The following is a 13,538-nucleotide window of genomic DNA, read 5'->3' on the forward strand; positions in this document are numbered from 1 at the left end:
ATGTTATGCCAATTGAGCTTGATGTCCCCTGCGACTATGGTCCCAAGCCTACAGGTTCAACTATGATTTGAGTGTATTTTAATATTTACTGTGATGTTGGACGGAACCTCTAAAAAGATCATCCAGAGTCTAAAGACATCTTATGCCTATAGTAGCAGCTTTTTAATAAATACAAGAGGAACTGGACATAAATCCCCTAATATAAGCCTCTTAGGAGCTGACAGTTCTCTTAGAAGAGCCCTGGGGAAGAGAGACAGGGACCACTCACGGGTCACCAGGTCGAAGCACTTTTTCTCCTCAGGGTTTGGCCTCACTTGGCACGTCAGCAGGGTCAGCTTCACTGGTGGCCGATTTATCTGTGGGAATTTGGGAATGGAAGATGGACATGTTACCCTTTGGGCCTTCCAAACTCTCTGGGCCTCAGTTTCCTAGTCTGTTAAACGGGTATAATAATCCTGTTCCAGCTTATGTTTCCCCTCCCCAGCACCTCAAGCATATGAGGATGAAGACTATGTTGAAGGCTTTGGGCCCCATCCTTCCTCCCACCAAGGGTCTCCAGATGCCTGGATCCTGTTCTATCAGTGCACATAAGTTTCTCAATGAAGGGAGACAGGCTCTGAGCAGCCTTCCAGCGATTCTGAGGGCCAGTCTTGGCACTTGTTTCCTCAGAACACCATGACGAGAGGAGCCATCCTGTATTGAGATTCCCAGCCCCTCACCGTGCTGTGAGAGATGGTCAGGCAGCCATACTTGACCCCACACTTCCTTTTTTGCCAGACTCTTCGAATTCTAGGACCCAGAGAGAGGGAGAGAGGAAAGGTGACCCAAGGGTCACATCTGATTCCCCTGTGTCAGGCAGAGTCCTGAGCCAGGGCTTAAGCCTCCTATACAACCTCCAACCACACCTTTTTATCCCTTTGCTCCCCTGATCTCAACACCCTATAACCTCCAGAAGCACCCTCTTAGGAAGCTGCCAGTCTGATGGGGAGAAAAGTCCCAGTCTCTGGGAATTTTCATTCTAAAGAGGACAATGTGGCTTTGGCCGTTTAAGAGTTTCTAGTCTGATGGAAGAGACACAGGGAGATTTAACAAAATTATCTTCTCTAAGTTGATTAGTAGGGAGCTCTGGTAACACAGTGCCTAAGGCATTTGACTGCTAACCAGAAAGTTAGTGGTTCAAACCCACCAGCCACTCCTTGGGTGGAAGATTGGGCAATCTACTTCCATAGTGGTACCGCCTCAGAAACCCAAGGTGGGGTTGCAATGAGTCGGATCTGACTCGAGGGCAGTCAGTTTGGTTTTTCTTTGAAGTTGATTAGTTAGTAAATACATGAACATATTCCATGAGGGCCTTTGTATTTCAGACTGGTATTTTTTTTTTACCATGGAGCAAAGCACAGCTGACACTCATTTCCAGGTATATTCAGTGTATTGCAGAGGCTAAGAGTGACTGCATGGAGCAGAGACTATCCAGGGCACAGTGAATGATCAGTAAATGTTAACTGCTGCTATTCATCTTTTTAAACTTAAGAACCACCAGCAACCTTTGCCAGAAGTTCTCAGGTGTCACGTACAACCTAGGATTGTGATGATTCCATATTGCCTACTGATCCTGGAACCCTGAGAATCTGCCCTGCCAATTACTAGCTGTGTGACTTTGGGCAAGTTACTTAAGTTCTCTAAGTCACTACTTACCCATCACTTTTCTTGTACAGAAAGCCCACCTTCTCTGTCCCAAACTGCTTGTTGCCTTGGTGCTGGTGGATGCTGTAACCACCTCCTGAGTTCTTCCGGCCCAGACTCTCCTGTTCCTCAGACATGCAAAGGAGACCTCAGGTGTCTGGTTGGGAAGATCCCCCTTCTGAGGGTCTTCACTCAGGGAGACTTCTAAGGGGATCCTGTGGCTCTCCTCCCTCCTCCCTTGGGGAAGGACATTTCTTTTTTTTTGTTGTTGTTATTATTAATGTTTAAAAAATTTTTGCAGTGTTCTCTCCCCTCCCCTCCCGCCACTGGTAACCAACAGAGGGGGAAGGACATTTCTCTTTTTTTTTCCCCTCATTATTATTATTATTTATTTTTGCAATGTTCTTTCCCTTCCCCTCCCACCACTGGTAACCAACAAAGGGGGAAGGACATTTCTTTAAGGATGATTCAAGAGCTGACCTCTCTGCTCTCTAGCTGTAGTGTCCCCCGTAGAGAGTCCCGGAGCTGAGTTAGTTTCTGCAGTTCCTCCTCCTGGGCTTGGCGCAGCTGTGGGAGAGAGGCAGGACATACCATCAGCCTGGAGAGGTCCAGGTGCAGAGCCCATACCCAGAGTAGGAGGACAATGGCCTCACTACATGGGCAGGAACTAGTTCTTCCACACCCAGTTTTTCCAGAAAGATAGATGCCCAAGAATAAAGTCTTACTTACTGTGTGTACTGAGGTTGCCAGCTTCTCAATGAAGGGAGACAGGCTCTGGGCAGCTTTCCAGCCATCTTGGAAAAAGCTAAGCAGTGTCACAAGCCAAATAAGGGACCAGAGAGAGATGAAAATGAGAGGTGAAGTCTGAAGTATGGAAAGGAGCTGCTCTAAGCATCACAGGGGACCTGGGAGCAGAGAAGTCTGATAGTCAAGAGCAGGCACTCTGGGTTCAGATCCCAGTGACTTAGCAGCATGCTCTTGGTAAATCTGACCCTCAGTTTTCTCATCTATGAAATGAGGACAGTGACAGTCCCTGCTCATAGGGTTGTTGGGGTATTAAGTGAGCTAAGAGTGTAAAGCACTTTGTGCCTGATATATGGTGAGCACCACCACAGGGTCACCATGTGTCAGAATCAATTTGATGGCAGTGAGTTTGGTTTTCTGGTTTTGATAAAGAGCAGTACCACTGAGTCATAGCCATCCACAGAGTCCTCGAGGGTTTGTCGGACCCCGGGGACAGGCCTTGTTCTGTGTTACCTGAAAGGGCTAAGGGGCAAGGTACATGGGGGTGAAGGCAGGGATCAGCATCATTGGCACTTGGGGAGATACCTACTTGTGCTGGGCATGGAAGAACTTGATGAGGCTTTGCAGAAAGTCAGGTCCTTGCTTCACTTGGCATTCTCCAGCTTTGAGCAAATACTAGGAGCAAGGGCAGGGCGAGATGTGCGATGGGAGCTGAAGCTGAATCCTGAGGACAAGGGGCTGCAGTCCCTGTCCCAGGCTAGTCCTCCTGGCCATGACCAAGCCTCAGTGACATCCCACAGGGCCATCTGGCCAGGAAGTGAGCTGAGCCTATGACTGGGCCCCAGGGGGTTTACTTGAGACAGACAGGAAGACACATGCACCCCCACAGCACCCTTACCTCACACATGTGCAGCTGGAAGATGCGCCGTTCTCTCTGTGTGTCCTGGGCCAGCTCCCCAGGGCTCCCTCCTGTCACCCTGGCCCTATCCCTCTCCTTCTCCAGCCTGGCCCTAGATCCCAAGGAAAGAGAGGCCTGAACAACTTTCCCACGGCCCCTTTCATGTCCCACTATCCCTGTTATCTCCTCTCTGCTATGGATATCCTAGAGTGAAGGGGAACATGTGGTTCACATGTTCCTGTGTGTCAGATGGTGTGGAGGGCCTGGAGGTGTAGTGATGAACAAAACAGAGTCAGAGAATCTACAGATTCATGGGGGAGAGAGACGCAAATTAAGTCACAACCATGACCACTGCTGTGGGAGCTGAAAGTAGGGAGATCCAACTTGTCTTGAGCTGGGAACTGATGCGTGAGAAGGCAACGAGGGCTAGGTAGGAGGGTCAGACCATGTGACAACTGCAGCAGGAGGGATCAGAGAATGTACAGGATTGAGGGGCTTGAATGCAGAGATGGAGAGGGAGGTCGTTCCAGATGAGGGCCAGACTGTGCAGATCTGATGTTGTTATCAGTCACTGTTGAGTTGATTCTGACTCATGGGGAGCCCATGTATGCAGAGCAGAACTGCTCCATAGGGTTTCCAAGGCTGTGACTTTTGGGATTCAGATCACCAGGCCTTACTTTCAAGGCACCTCTGATGACTTTGAACCACCAACCTTTGGATTAGTAGCCCAGTGATCAACTATTTGCACCACTCACAGAGTCCCATAAGGAGCCTGGTGACGCAATGGTTAAATGTTCTGCTGCTAACCAAAGTTTGGCAGTTCAAACCCACCAGGGGCTCTGTAGCAGAAAAGACTTGGCGATCTGCTCCCATAAAGACTACACCCTCGGAAACCTCATGGGGCCATTCTACTCTGTCCCACCCAGTTGCTCTGTGTTGGAATCGACTTGATGGCACACATCAACGTGGACTCCCACGCAGGGTTCAATTAAGATCACATTGAGGTCCTTGGTCTTCACCCCAAGAGAACTGGAAGGATTTCAAGGCTTTTATGCAGGGCGTGGAGGGGCTCAGATGGGGCCAGGTGGAATGCAGAGGGACCTGTTCTGATTTTGCAGAAGGGATTCAGGAAGGGTAGGGTACAGGGCCACAGAGTACTTCACTCTTCTGAGCCCATGAAAGTTTTAGAAGACCTTTGCTCCTTTTAGGAGCTCTGGTGGCATAGTGCCTAAGGCATCTGACTGCTAACCTGAAAGCTGGTGGTTCAAACCCACCAGCCACTCCTCAGAAGGAAGGTTGGGGAATCTACTTCCGTATTGATACCACCTTGGAAGCCCAAGGAAGGTTCACTATGGGTCAAAATCAACTTGAAGGAAGTGAGTTTGGTTTTTTTTTTTTTTTGGTTGCTCCTTTTAAGTGAAGATAGAAAGTGCTTCCCATTCTTGTAGTAGCTAAGAGTAACCTGAGCCTTCCCCCTAGGAATCTCAAGGGTTGACTGTTTTCCCTCTTTGGGGAGGGGTGGAACTGTGTGTGTAAACGGTTTCTTAGAAATCCTATGCCCATCAGATTATGACCGTATTTCCTTATCTGGGGCTGGGTACATATGACCACGAATCCATATAAAAATGTCTTCACAGTAATGCTTCTAAGTGGCCGTCAGTCCTGAGCAAAGACAGACCTGGGCTTAATATGGGGCCTACTGCTTACCAATTGCATTACTTCTCTCCAAGTTTCAGTTTCCTTACCTGGAATATGGGGGTCCTCACAGGTACCCAGATGAGACAAGGGCATGTAAAGGACTTAACACACAGAAGGCGCAACAACAGTTATTATTTTTAGTCTTGTAGGCCTCAGTTTTCCTGTTTGTAAACCAAGGAAGCAATGGCCTTGAATGAGTGCTTAGGTCCCTTTTGACTCTAAAGCTTAGGGCTTTACTGAGCTCAGTCTTTGGAACAGTGTTGATATGCACAATCTGTCTCTGGATACCTGTAGAGCAGAGTTCCACAAGCTTGGAATTACTCACATTTGGGGCTGGAGAACTCTTTGGTGCAGGGACTGCCCTGTAAATTACGGCATGCTCAGCAGCATCCCTGGCCTCTCTCCACTAGATGCCAGTAACATTCCCCTATCTGTGACAAACAGAAATGTCTCCGGACATTCCTAAATGTCTCCTGTTGGGGCTGTGTGGCCAAACTGCTCCTGTAAGAACCACTGGCAGAAGATGGAGTGCTGCAGGCCTGCTCTCTTTTCTGAGAAGGGGTCCTCTTTCACTTTCCTAAAGTTATGATACCTCAAGCAGGAGTTTGTGGCAGAGTCAGCTGGGGTGGGAGCTGACTCTGTGAACCGACTTCGGGGGTCAGGCAGATGAAGTGCCCCTGGGGATCTGGAAATGAACAGCAGAGAGCGGAGGCAAATGGCCAAGCCTGTGGTATGTCAGCAATGAGCCTGGCAGCTTGCTGAGGGGGGCTAGGAGGGTGAGAACTGGGGCAGATTAGTAGGGGAGAGGGTAGAGCTCCCCAAGCATGGTGTCACCCTATCTTTCAATAGTGAAAATAAGCTGTCTATCAACAGCAAGTAGCTCAATAAATCATGGTGTGTCCATATTCATGAATGAGGAACAGCTATATATACTGACATGGAAAGACATCTGCCCCAGAATAAATGGACAAAAAGCAAGCCATAGTGTGTATTACCAAAACCAAACCAAACCCATTGCCATCAAGTCAATTCCAACTCATAGAGACCCCTGCTGAGTTTCCAAGGCTGTAAATCTTTATGGAACAGATTGCTTCATCTTTTTTCCCTGGAGCAGCTGGTGGGTATAAACTGCTGACCTTCTGGTTGTCAGCCACATGCCTTACCCATTATATCACCAGAGCTCCTTACACCATAGTACAGTGGTTAGGAATGTGGATTCTGGATTTAAATGGCAGCTCCTTCACTTCCTTTACCTTTATAAATCTTTCTAAGCTTCAGTTTCCCCAATTCAAAATGAGAATAATAACAATATGTAGTCCTTAGGTGTTAAAAAGCAAAGATGGCCCCTCAAGGACCAAGGTGCATCTGACCCAAGCCATGGTATTTTCAATTGTTTCCAATGCATGCAAAAGCAGGACAATGAATAAGGAAGACTGAAGAAGAACTGATGCATTTAAATTACGGTGTTGGTAAAGCATACTGAATATACCACGGACTGCCAGAAGAACAAACCAATCTATCTTGGAAGAAGTAAAACCAGAATGCTCCCGAGAAGTGAGGAAGGTGAGACTTCATCTCACGTACTTTAGACATGTTATCGGGAGATACCAGTCCCTCGAGAAAGACATCATGCTTGGCAATGTAGAGGGTCAGTGAAAAAGAGGAAGACCCTCAATGAGATGGACTGACATAGTAGCTAAAACAACGGGCCCAAACACAGCAACAACTGTGAGGATGGTGCAGGACAGGGCAGTGTTTGCTGTTGCACGTAGGGTCACTGTGAGTCAGAACCAATTTGACAGCACCTAACAACAGGAGCCGTAATGCACAGGAAACACTTAGAACAGTTTTTGGCATGTTGTAAACCCTCAATAAATGGCAGGATTATGATGATGTTACTGATTAATGATGATCACTGGTGATTCTGTTAGGGTGTATTTTATATACATATATATATATACACACACACATATTTTTTTTTTGCATAGATTACTTATTTAGAGCCCTGGTGCCACAGTGGTTAAGAGCTTGACTACTAAACGAAAGGTCAGTGGTTTGAACCCACTAGCTGCTCGACAGGAGAAAGATGTAGCAATCTCCTTCTATAAAGATTATAGCCTTAGTATAAGAATGTCCAAGTGTATAGTAAGTAGAGCTGACAAGAGGCAAGGCTGTGGTGACTTCTTGGCCACAGCCAACTACCCTGGGGAAGCAAGTAGTTGGACCTTTGGGCTTAGGACCATGGTCACAGGGGACATCAAGCTCAATTGGCATAACATACTGCACAAAAACATTTTTCTACATCCTACTTTGGTGAGTAGTGACTGGGGTCTTAAAAGCTTGCAAGTGGTCATCTAGATGCACAATGGGTCTCTCCTCATCCAGAGCAAAGAAGAATGAAGTAAACCAAAGACGCATGGAAACAATTAGTCCAAGTAGACCATAAGACCAGAAGAACTAGCTGGTTGGTTCCCAGCTACTACTGTCAACCACTCAGAGGGGGATCGGTGCAAGAGAGCTTGGCTAGAGTAGAACAACGTGGAAGAAACCCAAAATCATTAAAAAAAAAAAAAAAGGCTAGGTTTATTGGTCTGATGGAGCCTGGTGAGACCCCTGAGGCTATGGGCCCTAGTTACCCTTCAGGTCTGGAACTGAACTCACTCCTGTGACTTCCAGCCAAACAACAGACAGGCACATGGGGTGAACATTTACATCAGGGATATACATTCCTTACAGTGATCAATCATGGAAGAACAGAGGGCAGTATTTACACAGGGAGACAGCTTGGGGGGCAGGAATACATGGGAGGGAAGGAGACAGGGAAGAAGTAACTACAGGGAGGAAGTGGGAAGAGAACAGTTACACTGGGGGAAATTGCAATCAGTGTCATGAAATAAAATGTATACAAACTGCTGCATGGAAAATGAATTTGCTCAAATCACAATAATAAAATAAAATAAAAAAGATCACAGCCTTAGAAACCCAATGGGGCAGTTCTACTCTGTCTTACAGGGCCTATGAGTTGGACTCGACAGCAACAGGTTAACTTCCTAACTTACCTATTTTATATTTTGTATACAGGGTCTTGTGTAGATTAAAGGACAGCAGCTCTTCAGCTCAGCATGAGGCTAGGCCATGAAGTACTCACAACAGCTCTGTCTCCCATTCTCGGCTCTGGTGATTCAGAGATCTACCCTATCAAGTTTGACATCCTGAGATGACCTGACACACCTCAAATGAATAGCTGGGAGTGCTTTTTCCCAGAAAATAATGATTCCCATTTCCTCCCTATCTTCAAAGGACCACCAACATTTTGTAAACATTTCAGATTATTAGGGATATTTTTATTTCTTTTGAATGGAGTTGTATCAGAAGGAATGAAATTAAATGGGGCGTGTAAAGAGCTTAAATGCTAGTTACCAAGAGGCCACAATGACTGGAGAAGGGAACTACAGTAACAATCTAGTATTATTCAGTGGGTGGAGAACAGGTACTCCCAGTGGATAGAGGCAGCCAACGAGGGAGATGGGAGCGGAAGGAAACCACACAAATCCCGCACCTCCCACCAACTTTGGTGCCTTGAGCAGGCTGAGGTGCCACCTCTCCTGTGATGCCTTTTCTGACCAGCCCTCCCTCTACCCAAACTTTTCCTGCTACCTCTGTGCTGATGCTATCAATATGGCGCTACACTCTGTATTTTGATTACTCATTGACCAACCTTTCTTGCCTTACAAACCTATAACCTATGGGATCCACCACGGTAGGCACTGTGGTGGCAATGCTTTTCTTGCTACCATTTTGTAATTGGGGATAATGACGGTCCAGTCTGGAGGAATAAATCTGATAATAGATGTAAAGGGTTTCTCACAGTGCCTGGAAAAAAGGAAGCTTTTGCTAAGTATTATCTTGTTGTTAATACAGATTATATATTTAAGTACTAATTTTATGCCAGGTGCTCTGGCAGGCCCTTCATATAGCAATTCCTAAGGCAGGAAGAATCACCCCATTTTACAGATGAGGAGGCTGAGGCTCAGAGATGACAAGTTACTTGTCCAAGTCACACAGCTACTGATTGACAGAGCCAGGATTTGAACCAGATCTGTCCAGAGCTAGAGCACTGGGGGCAGCCCTTGTAACTGACTGTGACTCAGCTTTGTCCCCTCCCTGCTCCCCTGTCTGATTCCCTCCAGCTGGTGACAGTCACACTGTGCCTTTGCTGAGAGATCACAGTCAGGGACCATTTGACAGATGATGAAGTTGAGACTCAAAGATGGGAGATTTGCCCAAGTCTGTAAGCTGGTCCAGGAAAATGCTCAGAACAGAGGCCTGGACTCCCACCTCTTAGTCCCTCCTGTGCTATTCTGGTTGCAATTCTGGCTCAGAAATAAATACCTACTGAACAGAAAAGTGCTGGGCACTTTATAAGCATTGTGCTTACTTCATTACCACATCAACCCTGCATGGTATCACCAACCTTATTTTACAGCTGAAGAAACAGACATGTACATGAAATAGTCCAGATAACCTTGGCCCCTCCACAGAGCCTAAGAGGCAGCCCCAGGTGGAGAGGGGAATCTTCCTCCTATATGAATAGCCAAGGGGTGAGGCTCTGGTGGTATGTGGTGGTATGTGACAGATGCCATCAGGGCCCTGGGCTCTATCAGCTGCTACCCAGACTGGTTTGGTAAGAATGAGGTTGAGTTACACAGCAATTTATGCTCACCAGTATCTGACTGTAGCTGGAAACTTCATGAAAAGCAAAGTGTTGTGAGTTGAACTATGTCCCCCCTAAAAATACATGTTGAAGTCCTAACCCTTGGTACCTGTGACTTTGAACTTATTTGGAAATTTGCAGATGTAATCAAGTTAAGATGAGGCCATACTGGGTTACAGTGGACGTGAATCCAATGACTGGTGTCCTTTATTATATAAGAGAAATTTGAACACAGAGATACACAAACACTGAGGGAAGACAGCCGCATGAAGACAGAGGCAGGGGCTGGAGTGATGCTGCCCCAAGCCAAGGAGCGTCAAGGACTGCTGGCAACCACCAGAGGCTGGGAAGGCGCAAGGAAGGAACCTTCTCTAGGGCTTTCAGAGGGAGCAGGGCATTGCCGACACCTTCATCTTGGATTTCTGGCCTCCAGAAATGTGAGAACAAACTCCTGTTGTTTTAAGCCACACAGGCTGAGGTGATCTGTTAGGGCAGCCCTAGAAAACTAGTACAGAACATATACAGACGTCCGTGCTGGGTGCCTACACAAACTATGGCGCAAGCACAGCAGAAGCCAGCGGACCACTGAGCACGCAGAAAGTTCACCAGACACAGAAACCCTGGGTCCCAGCTCAGGCCCTATCAGTAACTAACCAAATAGCTTTAGCAAACCCTCTTCCCTGACAATAAAATGGAGCCTTTTCTCTAAATGAAATGTTACAGGCAGGCTCGGTATACAAAGATGGTAAAAGCAGGGCTACCTGGGGAAGGTGAGCAGGGTGGGGCTTATTCTTTCCATTTGGCAGATGACGCCATGAAAAGCTAAGGCCTTAGTCAAGATAACTCAGGAAAATGAAAGCCATGTGGCCCCACATCAAATCACAAAGACAAAGACAGCCCATGTCCCCAGCACACCTCCCTGGGCCTCTAATGAAAACAGATGGCCCCAGCCCATCACAGGCAGGGATGAGGCACCTACAGGGATGGCCACACACTTCCCATGCCCTTCACCACAGGACCAACACCCACAGATTCTAGTGAAAGGAGAAGACGTGGCCCTCCTTCAGACTCAGGAGGTCTCTGTGGCTCTAGGAGCCAGAGGTACAACAACAACAACAAAAAAAAACTCCAGGATCCACTTCTTGGACTTGACTCTACAAAAATAATGATTAAAAAAAAAAAAAACACTGCCATTGAATCGAATAATAATAAGTGGGAACAAAGACTTATTTTCAAGGATGCTTCCTCAGTGATTACTATTGTTGGTTTTAGCTGCTGTCAAGTTGGCTCCTGATTTACGGTGACTTGATGTACGATGAGGTCAGACCATGGTGATCCATAGGATATGCAATGGCTGATTTTCAAAAAGTAGATCAGCAGGCCTCTTTCCCAGCCTGTTTCAGTCTGGAAGCACTGCCGAAGCCTAGCCAGCATTACAGCAACATGCAAGTTCCCACTGACAGAGGGGTGGTGGCTGCCCTTGAGGTGCCCTGGCTGGGAACTGAACCCAGGTCTCTCCCACAGGAGGTGAGAATTCCACCACTGAGCCACCACTGTCCTCTTTCCGAATGACAAGGGAGGATTAAATATGTTATCCATTTAAATTATGTTGTATAAAAATATGTAATGATGTAGAAAGATGGTTACGATGTTTTTTCAAGTGGAAAAAAAACATTATAAAACAGTACTGTGAGGCTGCAGGCTATGCCACTGGTGTTTCAAATGCCAGCAGGGTCACCCATGGTGGACAGGTTTCAGCGGAGCTTCCACACTAAGAAAGACCTGGAAGAAGGAAGAGGCCATTCACTTCTCAAAGAATTAGTCAGTGAAAACCTTATGAATAGCAGTGAAACACTGTCTGATACATTACTGGAAAAATTTATAAACAGTTCTGAAACACTGTCCAATATAATGCCAGAAGATGTGCCCCTCATGTTGGAAGGCACTCAAAAGACAACTAGGGAAGAACTGCCTCCTCAGAGTAGAGCTGACTTTAATGATAAGGATAGAGTAAAGCTTTCAGGACCTCCTTTTGCTGATGTGGCATGACTCAAGATGAGAAAAAACAGCTGCAAACATCCATTAATAATAAGAGTGTGGAACGTACAAGTATGAGTCTAGGAAAATTAGGAAGTTGTCAAAAATGAAATGGAATGCATGAAGATCAATATCCTAGCCGTTAGTGAGCTGAAATGGACTGGTTTTGGTCATTTTGAATCAGACAACCATACGATCTACTAGGCTGGGAATGATAGATTGAAGAGGAATGGCATGGCATTCATCATCACAAAGAATGTTTCAAGATCTATCCTGAAGTACAATACTGTCAGTGATAGGATAATATCTATACACCTACAAGGAAGACTAGTTAATACTATTATTCAAATTTATGCACCAACCACCAAAGCCAAAGATGAGGAAATTAAAGATTTTTACTACTTCTGTTGTCTGAAATTGACCAAACATGCAATCAAGATGTGTAGATTATCACTGGTGAGTGGAATCCAAAAGTTGGAAACAAAGAAGAATCATTGGTAGATGAAAAATATGGCATTGGTGATAGAAATAACACTGGAGATCTCATGATAGAATTTTGCAAGACTTAAAACCAAAAACCAAACTCACTGCTATCGAGTCGGATCTGACTTACAGCGACCCCTCCTTGGGTGTCCAAGGCGGTATCACTACAGAGTAGATTGTCCAATCTTCCTTCCAAGAAGTGGCTGGTGGGTTTGAACTGCCAGCCTTTTGGTTAGCAGTCAAATGCCTTAGGCACTATGCCATCAGAGCTCCTCCTTTGCAAGACTTATTCACTGCAAATACCTTTTTTCAATAACAGAAACAGCGGTTATATGTCTGGACTTCACCAGATGGAGTACACAGAAATCAGACTGACTACGTCTGTGGAAAGAGGCAATGAAGAAGCTCAGTACCTTCAGCCAAAACAAGGCCAGGAGCTGATTGTGGAATAGACCATCAACTGCTCATATGCAAGTTCAAGTTGAAGCTGAAGACAATTAAAACAAGTCCATGAGAGCCAAAATATGACCTTGATTATATCCCTCCTGAATTTAGAGACCATCTAAAGAACAGATTTGACGCATTGAACACCAATGACCAAAAACCAAAGGACTTGTGGGATAACATCAAGAACATCATCCATGAAGAAAAGGAAAGGAAAAAAAGGCCAAAATGGATGTCAGAAGAGACTCTGAAACTTGCTCTTGAATGGAGAGTAGCTAAAGCAAATGAAAGAAATGACAACATAAAAGAACTAAACAGAAGATTTCAAAGTGCAGCTTGAGAGGACAAAGTAAATTATTATAATTAAATATACAAAGACCTGAAGTTAGAAAACCAAAAGGAAAGAACACTGCATTTCTCAAGCTGAAAGAAGTGAAGAAAAAATTTAAGCCTTGAGTTGCAATATTGAAAGATTCTATGGGCAATATGTTGAATGACGCAGGAAACATCAAAAGAAGATGGAAGGAATACACAGAGTCACTATACCAAAAAAAAACTGGTCAATGTTCATCCATTTCAGGAGGTGGCATATGATCAAGAACCCATGGTACTGGCAGTGAAAGTAAACACTGGTAGACGGGTGGATAAATGGGTGGACAGGCTAAACTATTAGGTATGTCTATGCAGGGGGAGTATGCCCATGACCATGTATAGGATTGGCAGACAATGGTTATGCAAGTGTATCTGTATGTTCTATAAGAATTCCTAGGTATATAGTAGAACTGACAGGGACAAGGTTGTAGTCACTTCTTGGCCACAGCAGTTACCCAGAGGGAG

General features: G+C 45.8%; 1 protein-coding gene across 1 annotated transcript in view; it reads right to left on the minus strand.

The window, feature by feature from the left end:
• Nucleotides 1–13,538, minus strand: part of ASAP3 (ArfGAP with SH3 domain, ankyrin repeat and PH domain 3) — a 97,978-nt gene that overhangs the window by 9,596 nt on the left and 74,844 nt on the right. Inside the window, exons 6-12 of the mRNA XM_007935707.1 lie at nucleotides 3,326–3,437; nucleotides 3,017–3,102; nucleotides 2,413–2,488; nucleotides 2,164–2,250; nucleotides 1,696–1,805; nucleotides 720–789; nucleotides 269–356 (exon numbers count right to left, since the gene is read on the minus strand). Of these exons, the coding sequence (XP_007933898.1) occupies nucleotides 269–356; nucleotides 720–789; nucleotides 1,696–1,805; nucleotides 2,164–2,250; nucleotides 2,413–2,488; nucleotides 3,017–3,102; nucleotides 3,326–3,437 (629 nt within the window). The remainder of the gene's footprint in view (nucleotides 1–268; nucleotides 357–719; nucleotides 790–1,695; nucleotides 1,806–2,163; nucleotides 2,251–2,412; nucleotides 2,489–3,016; nucleotides 3,103–3,325; nucleotides 3,438–13,538) is intronic.

Source organism: Orycteropus afer, unplaced genomic scaffold (assembly GCF_000298275.1).
Source record: "Orycteropus afer afer isolate SDZICR_OR568_19922 unplaced genomic scaffold, OryAfe1.0 scaffold00031, whole genome shotgun sequence".
Classification (NCBI taxonomy): domain Eukaryota; kingdom Metazoa; phylum Chordata; class Mammalia; order Tubulidentata; family Orycteropodidae; genus Orycteropus; species Orycteropus afer.